Genomic DNA, 18487 nt, shown 5'->3' with positions numbered 1-18487 from the left:
AGCCCCCGAGTGCGGCTCAGCCTCCGGCCTCTGGGAATGGTGTCTCCCTGCTGGCAGCCGGTGGCTGCATGTGCGATTGCAGCAGGGCGCCATGGGGAGCTGTTGCTCCCTGGCCTCTGACGTGCGGCAGCAGAGATGCTGCAGGAGAGCATCCTTCGCCTCCCTCCCTTTTGCAATTCCAGCCCCGAGTTCAGCATCTTTCCGCTGGCCGCTTTCCACCCCGCGGCAGCTTGCAGCTGCCTCCCCAAAGCCGCAGCGTGCATCCTTCCCGGCGCTGCTGGGGGACCGCTCGCCTCCTTTTTAGCTGTTTCTTTCCTGGCGTCCCCCTGTCCTGCAGGCTGGGAATGGTACAGTCCTGCCTCCAGCGCTTGTCGCTCCGCGGACGTTGCTAGAACGTGAAGGCATCGGCGCAGGCTGCAGCGGCTGCGACTGGCCCCGAGACGCCCCGGAGAGGGGGCAGAAAGGACCGGGCGCCGAGGCTGGTGCCCTGCTGTGGCCCTCTCCATCCCTGCTTGCATCCCGACAGGGTCTGGGCAGCAGCGGTAGCAAGGCAGCATGACCCAGGGAAAGGTAGGTGGGAGGCCAGGGTTGGGCGGACGAGTCATCTTGCTTACATAATTGCGCAACTGGGGGAAAAATGAGATTTAAGGAATGGATTGGGGTGTATCGATGCGGAGGAGGGAGCTGGGTACTGGTGCACAGCCCGGCCAAGTGTGCAGCGGCTGCTGCGGCAGGGAGGCGTTTTGGCAGAGGAGGGGATGGACGGTTGCGTTACAGGGCCGGGGGCTGTTTTTATCCTAGTGCTGGATGTGGAGCTCAGCCCCGTCATTGGACCTGTGGCCATTTATTCCCTCCGTCCGGGGTGCTGGGGACCTCAACGCAGTGCTCGTACTTTCCCATCCATGTCCCCAGTGGTCAGAATGCTTGGCACCTGCCCTGGCCGCTTCCTTCCCTATCGAAGGAGCTCTGGATTTTTGAGATTCTCCAATTTTCGGAGCCTGGAGGGGTTTATGCATCCTCTGCCAGCACTGTGCACTGTTGCTATAACAACGATGCTGGAGGCTGCCCGGATGCGGGCGATACTGGCCATCCAGCATCTCCTCGGGGATCTCCTCCATCCTTGGGATTCATGGGGATGCTGTCCCTGATGCTGAGCTGGCTCCCACCTTGGCAGTGGGGAAAGGATAGCAGTCTCTTAACTTAGCCCAAGAGGTCAAAGAGATTCCTGGGAGGTTGTTTGGATCATGTTCCCAAGGAGAAGCAAGTTCTCTGGCTCAAAAATGGCTCTTTGGGGTTTTATAGTCTGAAGCCTTCAACAAATTTATGCATTTGAATATTCTACTAGGAAAAATCTAGCTGCCTGAACGCTTTTGGAAGTGGACGGATTTAGGTTTTCATATCCCTTAGCTACATCTTCAGATTGTAGCCAGTGGACAGCAGGGAGGCTGTGAGCCTCACATGACTGCCAGAGATGAACGACTTGGTTTTGGGCAAGTAAAAGAAATGTTGGAGGGCCAAAGCAGTACACGTCCTGGGGGCCAGGAGAAACCCCACGATGCGGAAGTGAAAATGAAGTATTAGAATTTGGATTTTTTTGTCCAGTAACTGAATTTCAAGGGAAATTCAAAAATGAGTATACAGGTTCCTGCTGCAGGATAGTTTCTGCACCCTTTTTACATTTTAATTTCATTTTTTCCCCTCCTTTACATGCAGCTCTCCGTGAACAACAAACCTCCCAACCCCGAGGGGCAAGGGGCAAAGAAGGATGCAGCTGCTGTGCCGCCAGCCCCTCCGACCTACGAGGAGGCGACGGCGGGAGAGGGGATGAAGTCGGGTGCTTACCCTCCTCCCCCGTCGGTGCCGCTCCATCCCAGCTGGGCGTACGTGGACCCCAGTGAGTCTGCGGGTGGTTGTACCTGCTCCTAGCGCCTTGTGGCAGGGGGGTAGTGATCCTGCCGTGCTTGGGGGTGCGGTGCTATTTGATCCATGGTGGAGCTCATCCTAGAGCTGTCACCGAAATCGGGAGGAAAAACTCCTTAGCACCAATGTAGCGTTAAGAAGCAGGCATTCTCTTTATTATGGCGCCGGGTGCATGGGGGATAACTCCACCCAACGTGCACACTATGTGTCGCATCATCTAAAGTTTATATTGCTCTATCATATACATATGCATTAAATTTCCAGGAATGATTATACATATTCATGCTATTTCCTAGAACTAATTACTACATTTACATAATCGTTACGCACGCGGTCTGAGTCTCTGGGGGTCTTCTGCTGGTCCCTAGTGGTGTCAGAAGAGGTGTCACTCAGCATCTTGCCATGAACTTTGCTCTACTTTTCCATACATGGTCTCAGCTTGGCTTGCTTTCTTGTTTGAGAAAAGCTGTCTTGGTCCTAATCTTGGCTCCAGCTGGCTTCTGCTGGTTTATCTGTACTTTCTCAGGATGTATCAGTCCCAGCTGCACCTGTGTCCTTGGGTATGTTTGTCTGAGGCTCCTGTTGAGACTCCTTGTCTGAGATGGTAACAGTTCCCCAATTTCCCCCCCCCCCCCCTTTGAGGCTTTCTTGTCTGGGGCCTTTGGTAACAGAGCTAGGGCTATAAGCCATATATACATGTGTATATATATATGTCAGCTCCCCCAACCACTGGACCATGCTGCTTTCCAGATGTGGGACTAGATCCCTTGTGCTCTACCCCCTTCCTGTAACCACTCGGCTGCTCTGCTTTGCAGTAGTGGCAAGAGAAAGCCCTGGCTCCCAGCTCGATCTGCTAAGCAGTGCTACCTCCCGGGGCTGGGAGAGCCCTGATGCAAAGTGCTTTTTGGGCAGTAACACCCCTACTTGCTCCTGCTCGCCCCGGCTTTCAGAGAAACCGCTGAAGCAGCAAAAATCAGCGTAGCGGCCTCAGTGATGTCTGGCTGCTCCGGGCCAGAGCTGGCAGAGCTTAAAACGTTGCTGGGCTCAAAGGCTGAACTATTCCAGAGCTGGTCCGTGTGGCCACGAGTGTGGCTGACCCCTCGGCAAACAAACAGCTTTTCTTTCCCTAGGTACCGCGTGCAGCCTCGGCTCGGGGCTGTGACAAGTGCACAAAGGCCTGGCTGTGCCGTGGTGCAGGGAAAACGCTGCCTAGCAGCGAGCCCGGTGGCTCTGGGATGCGGCGGCTGGCAGGAGAGAGTGGGCAGGCGAGCGACAGCTCCGCCAGCACGGCCTGAACCAGAGCCCCGAAGGGACTGGGGATTTAAGGAATCCTTGAGTCCTCTTCCTTTGCTTGGTCCTTTGCTTTGCCAGCTGCTTGTTCCAGCCATTGGGGATGGTGGCAGCTGCAGGGATGGAGCGGTTCAGGGAAGAAAGGGAAATAGAGCACACTATCCCCTGAGAGGTGTTTGCATGCTCTGATGGTTTTGCAGGCTTCTTTCTTGCTTGCCTTTAGGGGTCGGAAACAGAGGGGATAAATAACCTCCCAGCTTGCTATAATAACCACCTGGGTCTCTTTCTAATCTCCTGATGAATTAGGATGAGTAAAGCCCAAAGGGGTTAAGATGCTGGGATTTTTGGTATCCCCGAGGACTCACCTAGGTGATGCATCATCTTCTGCCCACTGCCCTAACAAGCCTGGCAGGATTTCTTCTCAGCTGTGCTCTGTGCGTCACCGCATCAGTCCCTGATGCTGTCAGCTTCTGATTTCCCCTTTCCCTGCCTTCTGCTGCTCTGATGTGTGGCCTCGCAGCTGGCTGGGTGCCTGGGGGGGACATGTTGTGGGGCCATGTTTGACGGCGTGTGTGATGCTGGGAGAAGCTGGAGGGAAGGGACATGTGTTTCAGGTTGCTTTTGTGAAATGTGGCAGCAAGACAGCATGTCCCCTGCCCTTGGAGAGGGATCCTGGCACTGTGCTCCCCATTTGGACAGAGATAGCAAGGCCATGGGTGGGAGGAGACAGGAGTGCCAGGGATGTTAGCCTGGGGGAAGGAAAACCTGCTCCATTCCTCAGAGGCATTTAGGTACCTAATTTGGTGTTTAGACACCTTGATTGCTTTGATGCAGGAGGCACTGAACTGTCCCTGAGGACACGGCCCTCAGGTGCTCTCGGTCCTGTGCTGGTGATGACGGGATCTCCCAGAAATGCTGGGAGGAAGCAGCTCAGGAGTTTGTCCCTGCTGGGGTGTAGAAGTAGACGCAGGAGATTTATTAGGCACAAGAAGAGCACAAGGGATTTATTTCCTGCCAGGTGCATCTTTGAGAGGAGGCTTCTGCAATAAAAGCAGGTGCCCTTGGACTGATTAAAATGGAGGAAGTCTTGGACCAGGGCCTTGAATTTGGCTTTGGTGTCTGATGTCACAGCCTGCCCTCTGGGTTTGAGGGTCTTTCCCCTATTGGCCTGATGGATCTGAACATCACCGAGGCCTCCATCCCTGTGTTCAAATTGGTTAAAAAGCTTTGTGAAGGCAGGGAGGGAAGCATCAAACAGGCAGGGACATGAACACACAGCTGGAGTGATTGCACAAGCCTCGTTTCTATAGGAAACCCATTTGGGGAGACTGCTAGTAACACAAAGTGATACTTGCAAGAGATCGCATGGGAGACGGACGTGCAAAGACAACTGGGGTTTTGTTGGTTTTTGAGCTGTGAGGTTCAGGGCTGATGCTCGTGTCTCATTCGTGCAGCTGATCTCAGCTGGGAGAAGCTGCCTCCTTGGGCTTCTCCTCTCAGCCCTCCCTGCCCTGCAATATCCCCCTGCTGCCTTTGGCCCTGGCTGTCACAAGTTGTCTTCAGTTGTCCCCTCCTGCTCCTCCCTAGGGAAGGCAGAGGTTCCCAGATGTTTTCCCTCCATCTCCCTGCAGCCTTTGGGCTGGAGCAAATGATGTTTTCTGCAGCCTTCCTCCCCCCTTGGTCTGCAGGGAAATGCCAGCAATGAGAGCTGGTATTAAAGAGCCCTTAATAAAACAGCTGGCTGGTTTCTGAGACAGATTGTGTGGTGCTGCGATTCGGGAAGACAACTCTTGGCAGGCACATCATGTTTTCCCCTCGTTTGCTAAACTGTTCTGACTCCCTGTGTGGAAAACAGATTTGGGGTGGACCTCACTGAAAAGCTGAAATGATCTTTCCTCAGGGGAGAGGACACAACACCACTGACATAATAAATGATGCACATGGCCTAAGCTCAGGCAATTACAGAGCAGCAGGGGAATCCTCCTGCAGCAGGGCTCCCGAGGGGAATAGCCGAGTCACGGCTCCTCTCGGGGATCTTTTAATATTCAGTGAAAGGTGAGTGAGGATATGATAGCCCTCTAATTGTCATTAAAGGTTTGGCAGAGAGGAATTAACCCTCATATCCTGGTCATGTGGCCATTTGCAGAAGTGTTTTCCAGCTCTATCCATTCTCAGAGATGCTCCTAATAAGATGCAGGACCAGGAGAGAAGCCAAGTGCATCCCAGCACACCCAGAGGACACTTCTCCCTGGGTTTTGTGAAACAACAGGAAAATTTTGAAATTTGAGCCTCCTGAACTGTAATCCCTCACTAGTGGCTGGTTATCCCAGCTTGCCCGTGGGAGACTGGGGGAGGGAGCTGACCTGTCCGTCTTCTGCTTCAGGTACGAGCCCCAGCTATGGCAGTGGTGGGTACCCAGGAGACACGGAGATGCTCACGACCTTCAGCTGGGATGACAGAAACGTGCGCAGGGTGTTCATCAGGAAGGTACGGTGTGAGGGGTAGATCTGTCCTGGCCAAGGCAGGGGACAGCCAGCTCTGTGCTCTCAAAGGCCCCAGGCTGCAGGGGATCCCCCCAGGTGTATTCAGTATCCCACTCCTGAAATGGATGGAGTTTTGCTGGCTCCCCTGGGCCACGGAGCTGCTCTGAGCCAGGTGGGAGGTGGGGAGGGAGGGCTGCTGGTCTGCTCTGCGGGTTTCTCACACTGCCACGCTGCCTCTCTTTTCAGGTTTATGCCATCCTGATGGTCCAGCTCTTGGTCACAGTCGTTATTGTGGCTTTCTTCACCTTCTGGTAGGTCTCTTGTCCAACAGCAATGTTCTTTGGTGTCCTGTGCATGACCTGCTGCTATGTAACCCTTAGGGACTATTACTCAGTTACCTAAAAATCTTTCTAATGTGCTTTAACAGAAAGTAGGACTAAGGGACCCTGAGAGGTCATTCAGTCTTTCTGGTGCCTGGGTACCATTCCTGCATGCCCCAGCTGGTGCATCGTCCCTTCTGGGTGCTATCCCCTGCCGAGAGGCCTGCGTTACTCTCCCTTGGGTATTAACTGCTGCTTCATAGCTGGGCACCTTCTCTGGGGTGTTAACAGTCACCGATCTATTGGATACGTCTCCCTTAGGCAACAGCAATAGCCAGTACTTTTCCTTTGGGAGTTATCAAGGCCATCAGACACCTGGCTCCCTTGGCTTTAGGGACCAGGTTACCTACCTCCACAGCAGTGGATACCCTGCACTCGAGCAGCGGCTTTCTCCAGCTCGGATGACTGAGCACTTTGGGCATGGGCAGATCAAATTGCAGCTAGGATAAATAATGAACTGCTGTCAGTTTGAGGATTTCAGCTCCTTAATCACTTTGAGAAGGCAGTGGCTGTTCCCCTGAGCAAGGTTGACTGTGTAATCGATAATAGCAGGGCCATCTTTCCTACTTGACAGGTTTAATTTCTTTCCAGTCAGTCTGCTGGGTAAATTCTGCTGTGGTGTTGGCCTGCCTCCCCACATCCCACGCTGTGCCACCCCGTACACATTCCTGGGTTTAATTTAGCAGTGATCTGTGAAGTGATTGGCAGTTTCTGCTCTCTCAGCACCCCTCTTTCTCTGTCTTGCAGTGAGCCGGTCAAAGGGTACATTCAGATGAACCCTGCCTGGTACTGGGCTTCCTAGTGAGTATCCATGCCCTCTCCTATGGCCATGCACATGCCAAATGGCTCTGGATGTGTCTGTAGTGATATGGGGCTGTTTTCCAAATATGTTTGTCCTGCATGTGAGGAATTGTTCCTGTGTGTGGGGGGGGGGAGTGGAAAAGTTTATGGATATCTTTGAGAACAAAGATGGAAATGAGTCTGAGGGACAGGAGATAGACATCTGAATACTTCTGGCTAGGTGACATGCCACTCTACAAACAGGACCATAATAAATGTGAGTACTGCTTACAGAATGAATAAAGTAAAATCAGGAAAATAGTGAAGAAATCCAGGTGTGAGAGGTGAAAGGATACTTAGTACACCTTTAAGGCTTAATTTGGGGGCTGTCCCATTGAAATCAAGGAGATTGCCTGGGTTTACACCACATACCTTGATAAACAGACATGTGAAGAAGGTGCAGGCAGTGTTGAGAGAGGGGGAAGCATTTGGCAGTATTACAGTGTTTCTGGCCCTGTCTGGGTGCAGCTGTCCTACCCAAATTGTCATTGTGGAGCTGCTTTTGGTGCCCAGGATCTGGGACCCCATTCATTAGGCGTGGTCTGTCCGAAAGGTCAGCGAGGAGGTAGCTTAAGCTGTGCCTCTGTGTTAAGATGTTTGCAGTTGTGCTGGTTCTTGGATGCCACCTGTGTTAGTGCTGCTAATTAAGCAGGCAGAGTGCACAATGCAATTGACTGAATGAGGCTCTGTGAATCTGGCTTTAATTAGTTCACACCCAAATCATGAAATGTGTCCAGACCCGGAGATGAGACACCAGCTTATATAACTTGGAAAAAAGAACCAAAATAGCACTAATAGAAGGAACCTGGCACCAACATGCCTTTTTGTGACCTTAAAGGAAGATAATATGGTCTCCTCCTTGGCCACCTGGTAGACTGGAGAAACAGCATTGCCTTGCATGGCTTCTTGGGAGACAAGATCAAGCTCTGTTCAGGTCTATGCTTTCACCTCTGGGCTCATGTCTTGTGGTTTACCAGCCAGTTAGCCTGTGTTTCTCTTTCCATCTTTCAGTAGGAAAAAACATGTCTTGGGCCAGTTGGGGATAGACTCTGGACTTAATTTTTGTGCCTCTGTCCTTTTACCTCCTGGCAATCCAACCATTCCCTCTGTCCCCACTGTCTCTAGTTGCTTGTCTTGATCTGGGTCTGGATATCCTTTATGCATGGAGACCCTAAATCTGTATATGCCTCTAAAATAAGTGGGTGCACCAGGGTGTTTTTGTACTGCTGGAGTGATAGCTCAAGCTCAGAGGGAATAAAGCAATGTGTGGAGAGGGAGGAAAGGTGACAGACAAATGCAATGGCTCTGTTCCCTACATGCTGCTTTTCTATCTATTCAGCTGTGTCTGCTCTAGCTTTCCTGGTTTCCCTGTGGGAGAGCAATGCTCAGGTTTATCTCTGGTGTATTTATCACGGCCCGTGGGTTTTGCCGTCATGTTCATTTATTAGACCTGAGGTGACTGGCTATCGTGCTGCCATCAGCATGCTTGGAAGCCGCTTTCTCCCCCAGGCGCTGGGTGAAGGCAGGTAAGCAGGTTCCCGCTGTGCCATAGCCCATGGGTGCCATAGAAAAATGTGATGTTCAGGGCAGAGGGGGACGATTCCTCAGCTTATTTTTGAGGGTTTTTGCTTTGCTGAAGGGTCAAGTCATGCGAGATAAATAACTTCCCTATGACCTGCGGATGGCTTGTGCAACAACATATTAGGCTTGAGTCTGTTGTGGGCCTCTGTCTTTAGAGGACCCTTTTGGTGTTGAACTCTTCCTCATGGGCTGGTGCAGTTAGCATGGGACCAGTTTCCTTGTCAGATGCAGGCCTTTGCTCTGGCCTTAGGCAAGTCACTTAAACCAAGATTAACAGTGGTAAAAGTGCTTTGTTTCTGCTGAAATCCCAGCAGGACACCTTGGGAGCTCACCAAGCCAGGAAGAGACTGAAAATGAGGGCATATTCTGGAATGGTCCAAGTCCTTTCTGATGCAGTGGAGACACTGGCTGTGTCTGGATGAGTGATTCATGCACTGATAAGGTGTCTATGACATCTTTGGGTACTCCATCTATTCCGGGTCTGAATGCTACCCTCGTTCTGCTCCAAAACCTTCCTTTGGGTTGTTCCAGGATGGCTGCGCTGCCCCAGTGTCACCTTGGGGACTTGCATATCAAAGTTGGCAGCTGCAGGCAGCAGAACAGCTTCAGTGAGGGGCAGTTACCCCTTTGCTTCCTACCCAGCCTTGACTTTTGGGTGTAGCGCATGAATTTAAGCGGTGTACTGGAGCAGTAAAACTTGTCAGCTGGAGATTTGCTTCTCCTACATCAACACAATGCTGGGGCTTTCCTCCCTAATCTGTCCTTTTTCTCTCTTCCTTGCAGTGCTGTTTTCTTTGTGACCTACTTGATTCTGGCTTGCTGCTCTGGACCCAGGTAAAATGTTTTGTTTTAAACAACCTAGTGAAATGAAAGATGAATGCTTTGCTCTTGCCTCAAGCATTGCCAACATGTTGCAGGGATGGGAAGGGGTTGTGTTGATGCACAGTGATGTAGGCCTGTATTTTCAGGCCTGATGGTTGTGGGCTGCTGCAACACAGCTGTAAAAGCTGAAGTAAAATTGCAGCCAGAAGAGCAGAGCTGGTGCAGCCAAAATTGCATTGCTATACAGCTCCAAATGCTCATTATTAGATACTGTGGAGGATCTTCTCTGCTACACCCAGAGCAGGGCGTTCCTGGCTGCTTTGCTGAGGTATCGGGGAGATGCTTGCCTTCTTGGCCCGGGAGCAGCCTGAATGCTCTCTCGTTCCCAGCAGAATGACCGTCCGCTTGCATCACCCCTGCCACACGCTGCACAGACCATTAATTATACGATACCTGCTATGCAAGCTGTTGTGCAGTGTTGCTAACCACCGCTGCCCCCTGTGTCGCAGGGCTGACCGGCCTCTGTTTCTTAACTTGCAGGAGATATTTCCCTTGGAATCTGATCCTGCTGAGCATCTTTGTAAGTGGCACATCTGGACAGTGTCTGCCTTGCCTCTCCAACCAGCATGAGTTTTGTAATGGCTCCAGGCAGGAGAGGCTATTGTCTGGTCTGAATTCCTGCGGAAAGCGGGAGTTTCATCCTATAATTGCCCTGCACTTGGGCCAAGGAACTGTAATTGAACTAGAAAGTGATAAGCAGGAAAGAGAGCCTCTGTTTAAAATCAGTGCCTGTGGAGGCTGGTGAGGGGTTAGGAGCTGGGGCATGGCAGAGGGGATGGAGAAGCAGGGACTGGGGTGGGACAGTTCTTGGATTGTGGCCTGCCCTTGTTTTAACCTGTCCTGTGGACATTAGTCAAGTACCAAAAGCTATGCAAAAATTGCATCTCTTGGGCATTGGTTTCAGAGGTTTCACTGCCCTTATGGTTATCCTTGTCACTGCAATTGAAATGTTTGTCTGCTGAGTGTCTGTCCCTGGGACATGAATGCAGGAGTAAAGTGGTTCTCTTTCCCTCCCAGACTCTCTCCATGGCTTATCTCACCGGGATGCTCTCCAGGTAGGTTGGGCATGTGGTCCCTGGAGTTCTTCTGGTCCTATGTCTTGGCTCTTCCTCTGAAAAACAATTTCTCACTTCTGAAATATTTGGGCCACTTGATCCCTTTGGAGCTGTTCCAGCAGCCACATGAAGCCTGACCTTCCCTTTTGGAAACACCGTTTGAAGATGCTCTCTAAGAGCTATGGTGGCACCCCCAGCAGTTTCTTTTTTTGTAGTCTACAGTATTGCATCCTTTTCCTTGTGTTTTCACTGTTACAATCTGCTCACAAGATCAGCCCTGATTCACGTGGATCTCTGGTGATGAGGCAGATGAGCCAGTGGGCGTTGATGGACACGTGCTGGGGACAAAGAAAGTGGTGGCTTCAGCAACTGAGGGAAAATACCAGTGATGTCACTTTAATGAAACTGAAGGGAAGAGTGGGGTTTTCTTAGGGGCTGAACCTGCTGTAACCCACCAAAGTCAGTAGTTAGACCCACTGAAAACTATAAGCTAAGCCTATGGTCTCTACCTGTTCAAATCCCTCCATCCTTCCTTGCAGTCTTCTGAGATTCAAGCCCCCATGTTAAGAGCACATTGATAGTGTAACAGAGCTTTCTGATTTCTCATTGTGCTGCAATGGCATTTGTCATTTTATTTTTATTACCTCCCAGGTTGTAATCCTCCTCCTCTCCATCTGCCCATGGGCAGATAGATTTTTATGGTAAATTCCCATCTTATCTGCTTGTGAGTTCCTGGGAGGGGTAGACATGCCCTGCTGCTTACCCTCTTCTATTTAAAGCAGGAGGAAAGCCCATCTAATCTTTTTGCATATTCAGTCTTCCCTTTCCTTTTGACATTAAGCAGGAACATTGGTGAGGTCAGGGCAATTTCTGCCCCCAGGACTCCCACTTTTCCTATATGTCTGTGCTGAGCTTCTGCCTGTTTTTATCACTCCTGTCCCTGTGGGAGTTGCTAGAAATGTGGCTTTGCTGTTAATTTTGCAGCTATTACAATACCAAGTCAGTCCTCCTGTGTCTGGGGATCACAGCCCTGGTGTGTCTTTCTGTCACCATCTTCAGCTTCCAGACCAAGGTGAGGGTGTGCTGATTAGTCCCTCTGGGAAAGGCATCTTCTGCAGACAGGGAACAGGGTCTGGTAGTGCGGGGAGTGAGGTGTTATGGAGCAGGTCCACAGGGCTCTGGGTTTGGGAGCAATTTGATGGATGCTGGGACATAGTGAAGCTTATAGGAAGGTTATGACAGGTGCTGGGGTAAATGTGTTGGGATAAAGATGGGATCTGAAGATGTTAACATATGGGGTACGCTGGGCTTTAGAGTATCAGGTTGGGGTACAGAAGGGTCCTGAAGGAGGAAGATGATGCAAAATATATTGGCACAAGTGAGTACAATGGGCTTTTGGATATAAGGGGTGCAATGGGTACTGGGTTATTGTCTTAGGCAATAACATGGTTACGATGAGTTTGGCTGTCAGTTTGTGGTGTGATGAGTGCTGGGCTATTGGACCTGAGATGCAGATGGAGCAATCACCATCTGACAGCAAGATGGGTGTGATGCTGGCAAGTTCTTCCTCCCTGATGTGGGGAGGCCTGGCTCCTCTCGCTGCCTCCTGCCCCAGCACTCTGCACTTGTAACGTGGTGTTCTTTACCTCCGCAGTTTGACTTCACCTCCTACCAGGGCGTCCTCTTTGTGATGCTCATGGTGCTCTTCTTTGGCGGCATCATTCTAGCTGTGATACTGCCCTACCAATATGTGAGTAACAACCCGCATCCCTCCCTCCTTGCCAGTGCCACCAGTCTTGGCACAAGGCCAGGAGCCAAACATTGGCCTCAAGCAGGCAAACTCCAGGGGTTGGCTCAAGACAGGGGTGTCCCAGTCTGCTTTTGTGAAATGTGCAAAAGCACCAGGGGAAATGAAAGACAAATCCCAGTGCCTGATTCCTGGTCATTCTGCAATCAGATTGGTTTGTAGGATGGAGCACTGGCCTGGGGCTTAAAGTTAACTTCTGCTCCTGGATCTGTTTAAGGACCTCACTGTGGGTAGCATCATCTGCCTGTGCCTCAGTTTCCCCTCCAGTAAAACAGAGGGGTGAGCACTTTAGAGTGCCTGGCTGTCCAGTACAAAACAGCGCTCTGATCAGGAGTGACTGCCTTGTCACTGCTCTAGCCACTGCCAGTCCCTTTTCCATGGGTTCAGTCCCTTCCTTCAGCCTCCTTCAGCTTCCCTTTGTTTTGCATCCCTGCTCTTGGCTTGGACCTGGTCACAGCCAGGGTTGACTGTTACCTGCTGAAATCCTGGAGCAGCTTGTGACCACACCTGATGGAAGGCTTGGTGTGGCAGTGTGGAGGGCCTGGTCTCCATTTAAGAGCTTCTCATTAGGCAAGTCATCATTCAAGCAAGAGCCTGAAAGATCTTGATAAAGAGGGAAAGTATGAGGCTGCACAGCCTCCATTAATCACCCTGAATGCCTGTTTGTGCTGGAGACAGCAGCACCTGGCTTTGCTCACAGCAGCCTCTAAATACCCTCCCAACCCCCTTGCATCTCACCTGGGCTCTCTGGGGACCTAAGTCATCCTTTAAGGGCCAGATCTGCAGGAGATGCTCCCCCTGTTACTAGCCCTGGAGTCAGACAAATGGGTGAACATGAAGGCCATTATTTCCCAAAACAGGAGTTTGATTTTCAGTTGCCTCCGTTTGAGGTCCATCTCCCCTTCTGCGTGAATGTGAGGGTAAACCAGCTTGCACTGACAAGCCACTGCTATTAAACAGAAGCTGTCACAACACTGATATCTTGATGCCTGTCAAGATAAGCATAGCTTGAGGCAGCTTGTATTTCAATTGTCTATCTGGGGAGGCAGGCTGCGATCTCTGGGCTGAATCTGCAGTCTATGTGGACACCTTTTTCTGCAACTGCTCTGGTAGTGCCATGTGTTACTGTGCCCCAGCAAGCAGGGTTTGAGTTCAGTTCCAGTGAATTTCTCACTGACTCCAGCAGATACTGAAGTTTTGTGTTAATTAAAGCTGGGTCTGTCCCTTGGAAGCATCTGGTTTCTTCCAGTGGTGTCAACCTTGTCTGGGTGAATTAATGCCTTCCAGGGCTGCTACAAAACATGTTTCCAACAGGACAGAGCTAAGAGGTTCCCAAAGAGACCCCAGCCTTGTTGAGGAAAGCTGTTTAGAAACAAGTCCCTGACCTGGAAGCTTATGAGCCAAACAAAATCTAAAGTGAGAGGGGAAACTGAGGCACAATGACCTGTTTTTTGCCATGAACAGGTCAATAATAGAAACTGGGATGGAGCTGGAAGTGGTGCAAGTCCAGAGCTGTTACAGCACTTTCCCTAATTTGACTCCTCCACACCAGAGCTGAGCCCTGTTCTGTGTCAAGTCATAATTAACCAGTTTTCTCCCAGCCACTGACTGACGTATTTGCTTTTTTAGGTCCCCTGGCTCCATGCGATCTATGCCCTGCTGGGTGCCATTATCTTTACTATGGTAAGTGTGGTGCTGGGAATGTGCAGGCAGGAAAAACAAGTGAATAAACATGGAGTAAATGCTTTTTGCCCTGAAGGGTGCCCAGGGAAGGAAGGAGTAGGTCGTAGGATTGCAGAGAGCTCCCCATCCATAAGTGGCTCGTGAATAGCAATTACTGCAGTGATCTCAGCCTGGTCTGAAGAAGGTGCTGGTGTACGTGACAGTGTCAGAGCAGAGCATGGTGTGATTGGCAAACCTGTGTTGTATGCGCAACACTAGGTGTGAACAGTAGAAAGCATTGTAGAGACAGAGCAAAAGGCCTCTTTGGAGTGGAAAAAGCAGAGGCTAAGGTTTGGCACAGCAATGGGAGCAGGACCGCAGGGTTCAAAGGGAGCCTGGGCATGAAATGAGGCTGCAAATGTGAGCAAAGCCAAGTCAGGACTGGATGGGTGCAGGCTAAGGAGTGGGTATGAGTTTCATTAACAGAGATGCGTGTATAGGAAGACTACCTACAGGCTGTGGCTTGGGACTGAGGGACACTGGGAAGGTGCATTGCTGGCAGGAAAAACCCTGAAGCTCAGCAGCACTTTTGACCAAAATTGGAAAACTTGATTCATTCCTTCGACTGCTCCCTGGCTGTCCCTGCTGCAAGCCTCTTCCCGGAGCATGTCCTGGCAGTGCTGTGCTTGCTGTTTGGGTGTGGGAGTTGTCTGGGAAGATGCTTGGTGTTACCTCGAAGTGGGGGTCAGGAGGAGGGCTGCCTTGGGGATCAAGGCGGTGCCCATTGGGCATGCTGTGAATAAGAGCAGTTGAGCAATTTCACTTAAGAGCTAATAAAGTCATTTCAAGAGAGCTCGAATATTTCTTCTCTGATTCATGATTAAAGACTGCTCTGTAAAACATAAGTAGGCTAAACATCTTAAAATTACCCCATAAACTTCAGTCAGAATCTCAGCTGATGCAGTTGACAGTGCCAGGCTTGTCAAGTCAGCTTGGTGATCTGTCTTGAGAGATCAATTATTGTTATTTATGACTGGACATGGCAGAGATGCTAGCTGATCCCAGGGAACGGCAGAGATGCTCTGCCAGCTCTGGGGAGCTTCATGCCAAGGTGTCAGTCACAGGCTAGGTTAAGGGAGGGGACAGAGGTGGCATGGGGCAAGATGTGCTCCAAGTTGTGCAGCAAGGTGCAGGTTTTCTGGCAGCTGGGCCACCAACCTGTCTTCCTGTCCACATTTCCTTCTGTGAGCAGTGTATCTCTACAGACAGGCTGGGCAGTGGGTTCCTGCCCCAGCAGCAGGGCTGCGATGGCTTCGTGGGTAAAATCTGCCCTGCACTCAGATGTGATTGAAGCTCAGGTAGTGTTAGCTCTGCTCTGGGTCTGGTTACCTCTGCTAGCAGCTCTGCACAGGCCTTTCTGCTGCCCAGGGTCTGGGGTATATTTCTCAGCAGCTAGTTCAGGCGCAAGGTCTGCTCTTGCAGCTGCTGGTACCCGAGTTAGCTTGAGGCCAGGTGGAGGTACCCTGCAAGGCTGGACTGTCTGGACAGATGAAATCAGAGTGCAGTAAGAGGAAGGAGTAATTTCTTGGCCTTTGTGCTCTGGTGTTGCTGGAATATCATGTTGGTCCAGGATACCCTGTTACCTAGTAGGTCTTTCTGAACTGGAGGAAGTACAAGAATAACAAGTCATAGGGACTGGCTGAGGAGGAACAAGAACTGCTCCAGGGCTGAGCTTGAGGACATATTCAGGATAGATGAAGTGAAGGGGAGCCTTGGGAATATGCATGAAGGAAGCAGGCATGAAGGAACAGTTAGGCTCAGGGCTGGACTATCAAGAGTGAAACGAAGGGGAAAGTTGTAACTCATGATTAAAGTATTGTTCTAAGCTTTTTAAACAGCAGTTATGACCCATAAAAGAAGTGGTTGCATTTTTATTGTGGGTTCACTGAAGCAACTGGGACAATTCCTGTTAAGTGCTTCTTGCCTCTCTGTGCCGAAGCTGTGTGTGATTGTGTCATTGGGTTTTCCTCCTCTTTCCCTGCAGTTCCTGGCATTTGATACCCAGATGCTGATGGGGAATCGTCGGTACTCACTGAGCCCGGAGGAATACATCTTTGGAGCCCTCAATATCTATCTGGACATAATCTACATTTTCTCCTTCTTTCTCCAGTTCTTTGGCTCCAGCCAGGAGTGAGTGCAGCAAGGCAGTGTCTTCTCTTTGCTGGCAAGACGCATGTTTAAAAAATTAAAAGGAAAAAGAGGAAAAGAGGAATAAAAAATAACCACCCTTTTTGGCCCACTAGCAGGCTCCATTCCATCAGCTGAGCAAAGCCCCTGGGTTCCTTATGCAGCTTGTATATATGCTGTTAAGCGTTTGTGACCCAGAAAGCAAAGTAGGGCTTAAATGTTGTCTCTCCTGCTCCCTCTACTTCTGCTGAGATCAAACCAGACCAGAGACTGGGAGGCATCAGGCCAAGATCTTCTTTTCCCTGAAGGCTGCCAGAGTTGCCCTTCTGGGTCCTGTACATTGCAGGATGCTGAAATGCTGTGACCAGCTCTGCAAAGGGAAAATAATATTGAAGGAAGGAGAGGCAGGGAATTTTGCTAGGATCCTGGCAGGAAAACCAGCTGAACAAAAAGGAAAGGCTAGGGAAATTCTTGCATCTCCCCTGTTTTTTTTACCTGCATTTTTTCATGGAGCTTCATGGCCTCTGCAGAGATCTGCTCCAGATAGTGCCTGCTTTTGGAAAGGCTGAGCATGGGACCGCATAGTCTGGATGTCCTTCTAGCAACTAGTCCTCTGGGTACAAAGGAACCTGTTCAGGACATGCAGCCTCTTTGAGGACATCCCTAAGGCAGGAAGAATTTGTCTGTATCCTTTATATCTGGCTGTGGGGCTGAGATTGTGCTTTCTCTCCTCCCAGTCTGGGGTAGCAGGATTGCTGGAGTCCCCCTGCCCCAGGGGATACACATGTCAGTGCTCTCTAAAGTGTTGCTCTTCACCTGGGAGGGTTGTGATCCAATGTGAGGATTATTGACAGGCAATGGCAAAGAATGGATGAAAGACTGAGTTGCGGAGTCTGCAAAGTCAGAAACCTCCTCTTGTGGAAAATGAGATCCTGTGATCCATCATAAGGATCTTGATGCCTTCATGCTAGTGTCTTGATTGCTAGAGATTAATGGCCTGAAGTGGTTACTGTGCAGAGACTAAGGCCAAGGTGAATGACTATTGCTTGGAAAAGTGGGCACTTCTGTCGCCAACACCAGTGTCGCCTCTTCCTTTTGCTCTGGTTGTTTTCCAGCTCTGCTCCCCTAAACAGGGATGTCAGCGAGGGCATGGGATGCCTCTGAGTGCACAGGTAACTTTCCATCTTCCCCTGCTCACATTCCCCTGTTTGGGGATCAGCTGGCTAATTTCTAACTGTAAAGCTCCAGGTGGAGATAAGAGGCCTTTTGCTCTTGTTTAGAAAGTGATCCTTCCCGCTGATAGAAACCTGTATCTTCAATCTCCCTGGGAATGCCAGGGTAAGTGCGTCACTGCGCTGCCTCTAGCAATCCCCGTGTGTTAGAGAGGCTATGCCAAAATGCTCCATACTACACATTCCTCTTCTGCTGCTGCCCTGGCTTTTACCCCTCACATGTTGTATCCTCCCGCCACACGTGTTCAATGCCCTGAGCTGGGCAGAGGAAGAGGAAAGTTACTGTGCAAAGAGTGAAAATGCTTTTGCTAGCTAAGCTCCCTCCTGAGCCTTTCTTGCCTTTGCGCCCTGAGTGGCTGTACTGACCTTTGCAGTGACAGCAGCAACAGAACTGGTGCCTCCCAGCTCCAAAACCCCCCCCCCCCACTTTCTGGGATAAAGGAGACTAAGTGATGGCAGCATTAAGTCCATGGCCCACTGCCTTGAATTGTTGAGCAGCCAGAACTGGGAGAGGGGGCAGCATGGGAAACACCTCAAGGGTTTATGAAATGAGAGTGTAGAAAGGGAATTTCCTGGCTCAAGTACTGCTCATGTCAGACCCATGCAGGTGCTTCTGAAAGATCTTAGCAGACTAGATGCACAGCCTCTGCTCCAGTAAGAGGCTGTGTTGCTCAAAGCAAAAGGCCTGTAGGTATTTCTGCTTTCCAGCTTTTGAGGGAGGAGTATGGCTGGAGTCATGTGAAAAGTTCTTGAACTCAGTCCTAAAAATTGTCCTCTGGAAGACACTTCAGACCTGAGCTCTGCAGCTACCCCTTCTCTCTGCACTGGGACTCCTCCCAGCTGGCTCTGGACCTGGGGAGGAGAACACTGGTCTGCAGTCCACTCTGGTTCTCTTGCTCTTTTTCCTTCTGGTGTGGAGTGACTTGTCTTCTGCTACTGCTGCCTGAGCTGTTGCTACCTCCTGGCTTTCTGTTCCCAAGTAGGAAATGTCTGCATGGTACCCGCAGCTCCTTCTCCAGGCCACCCAAGTGGAGATGGCTTGCTGTCCTCCTGTGTCCCTTGACAGAACCATGGGGCTCCCTTCTTGCATGTCTCCTAGGCCCTGTTCTGCACTGAACCCCTTGCCCTTCTCCATCACCCATCCAAGCCAGGTCCCTGCCTTTCCCCA

General features: G+C 50.7%; 1 protein-coding gene across 1 annotated transcript; it reads left to right on the top strand.

Moving 5' to 3' along the window:
- Nucleotides 1-555: 555 nt before the first annotated feature.
- Nucleotides 556-16537, top strand: FAIM2 (Fas apoptotic inhibitory molecule 2). Its single transcript, XM_026078235.1, has 12 exons — nt 556-570; nt 1714-1894; nt 5594-5697; nt 5940-6004; nt 6821-6874; nt 9278-9328; nt 9857-9896; nt 10394-10431; nt 11416-11503; nt 12086-12181; nt 13868-13921; nt 15945-16537. The coding sequence occupies exons 1-12, from the start codon at nt 556-558 to the stop codon at nt 16092-16094; spliced, it is 936 nt and encodes a 311-aa protein (XP_025934020.1). The 3' UTR covers nt 16095-16537.
- The last annotated feature ends 1950 nt before the right edge of the window (nt 16538-18487 follow it).

The sequence above is a fragment of the Apteryx rowi genome, unplaced genomic scaffold (assembly GCF_003343035.1).
Source record: "Apteryx rowi isolate R43461 unplaced genomic scaffold, aptRow1 scaffold_475, whole genome shotgun sequence".
In the NCBI taxonomy this organism is placed as follows: Eukaryota; Metazoa; Chordata; class Aves; order Apterygiformes; family Apterygidae; genus Apteryx; species Apteryx rowi.
Note: the sequence above shows the minus strand (reverse complement) of the source record. Positions and strands in the feature narration are given on the sequence as shown.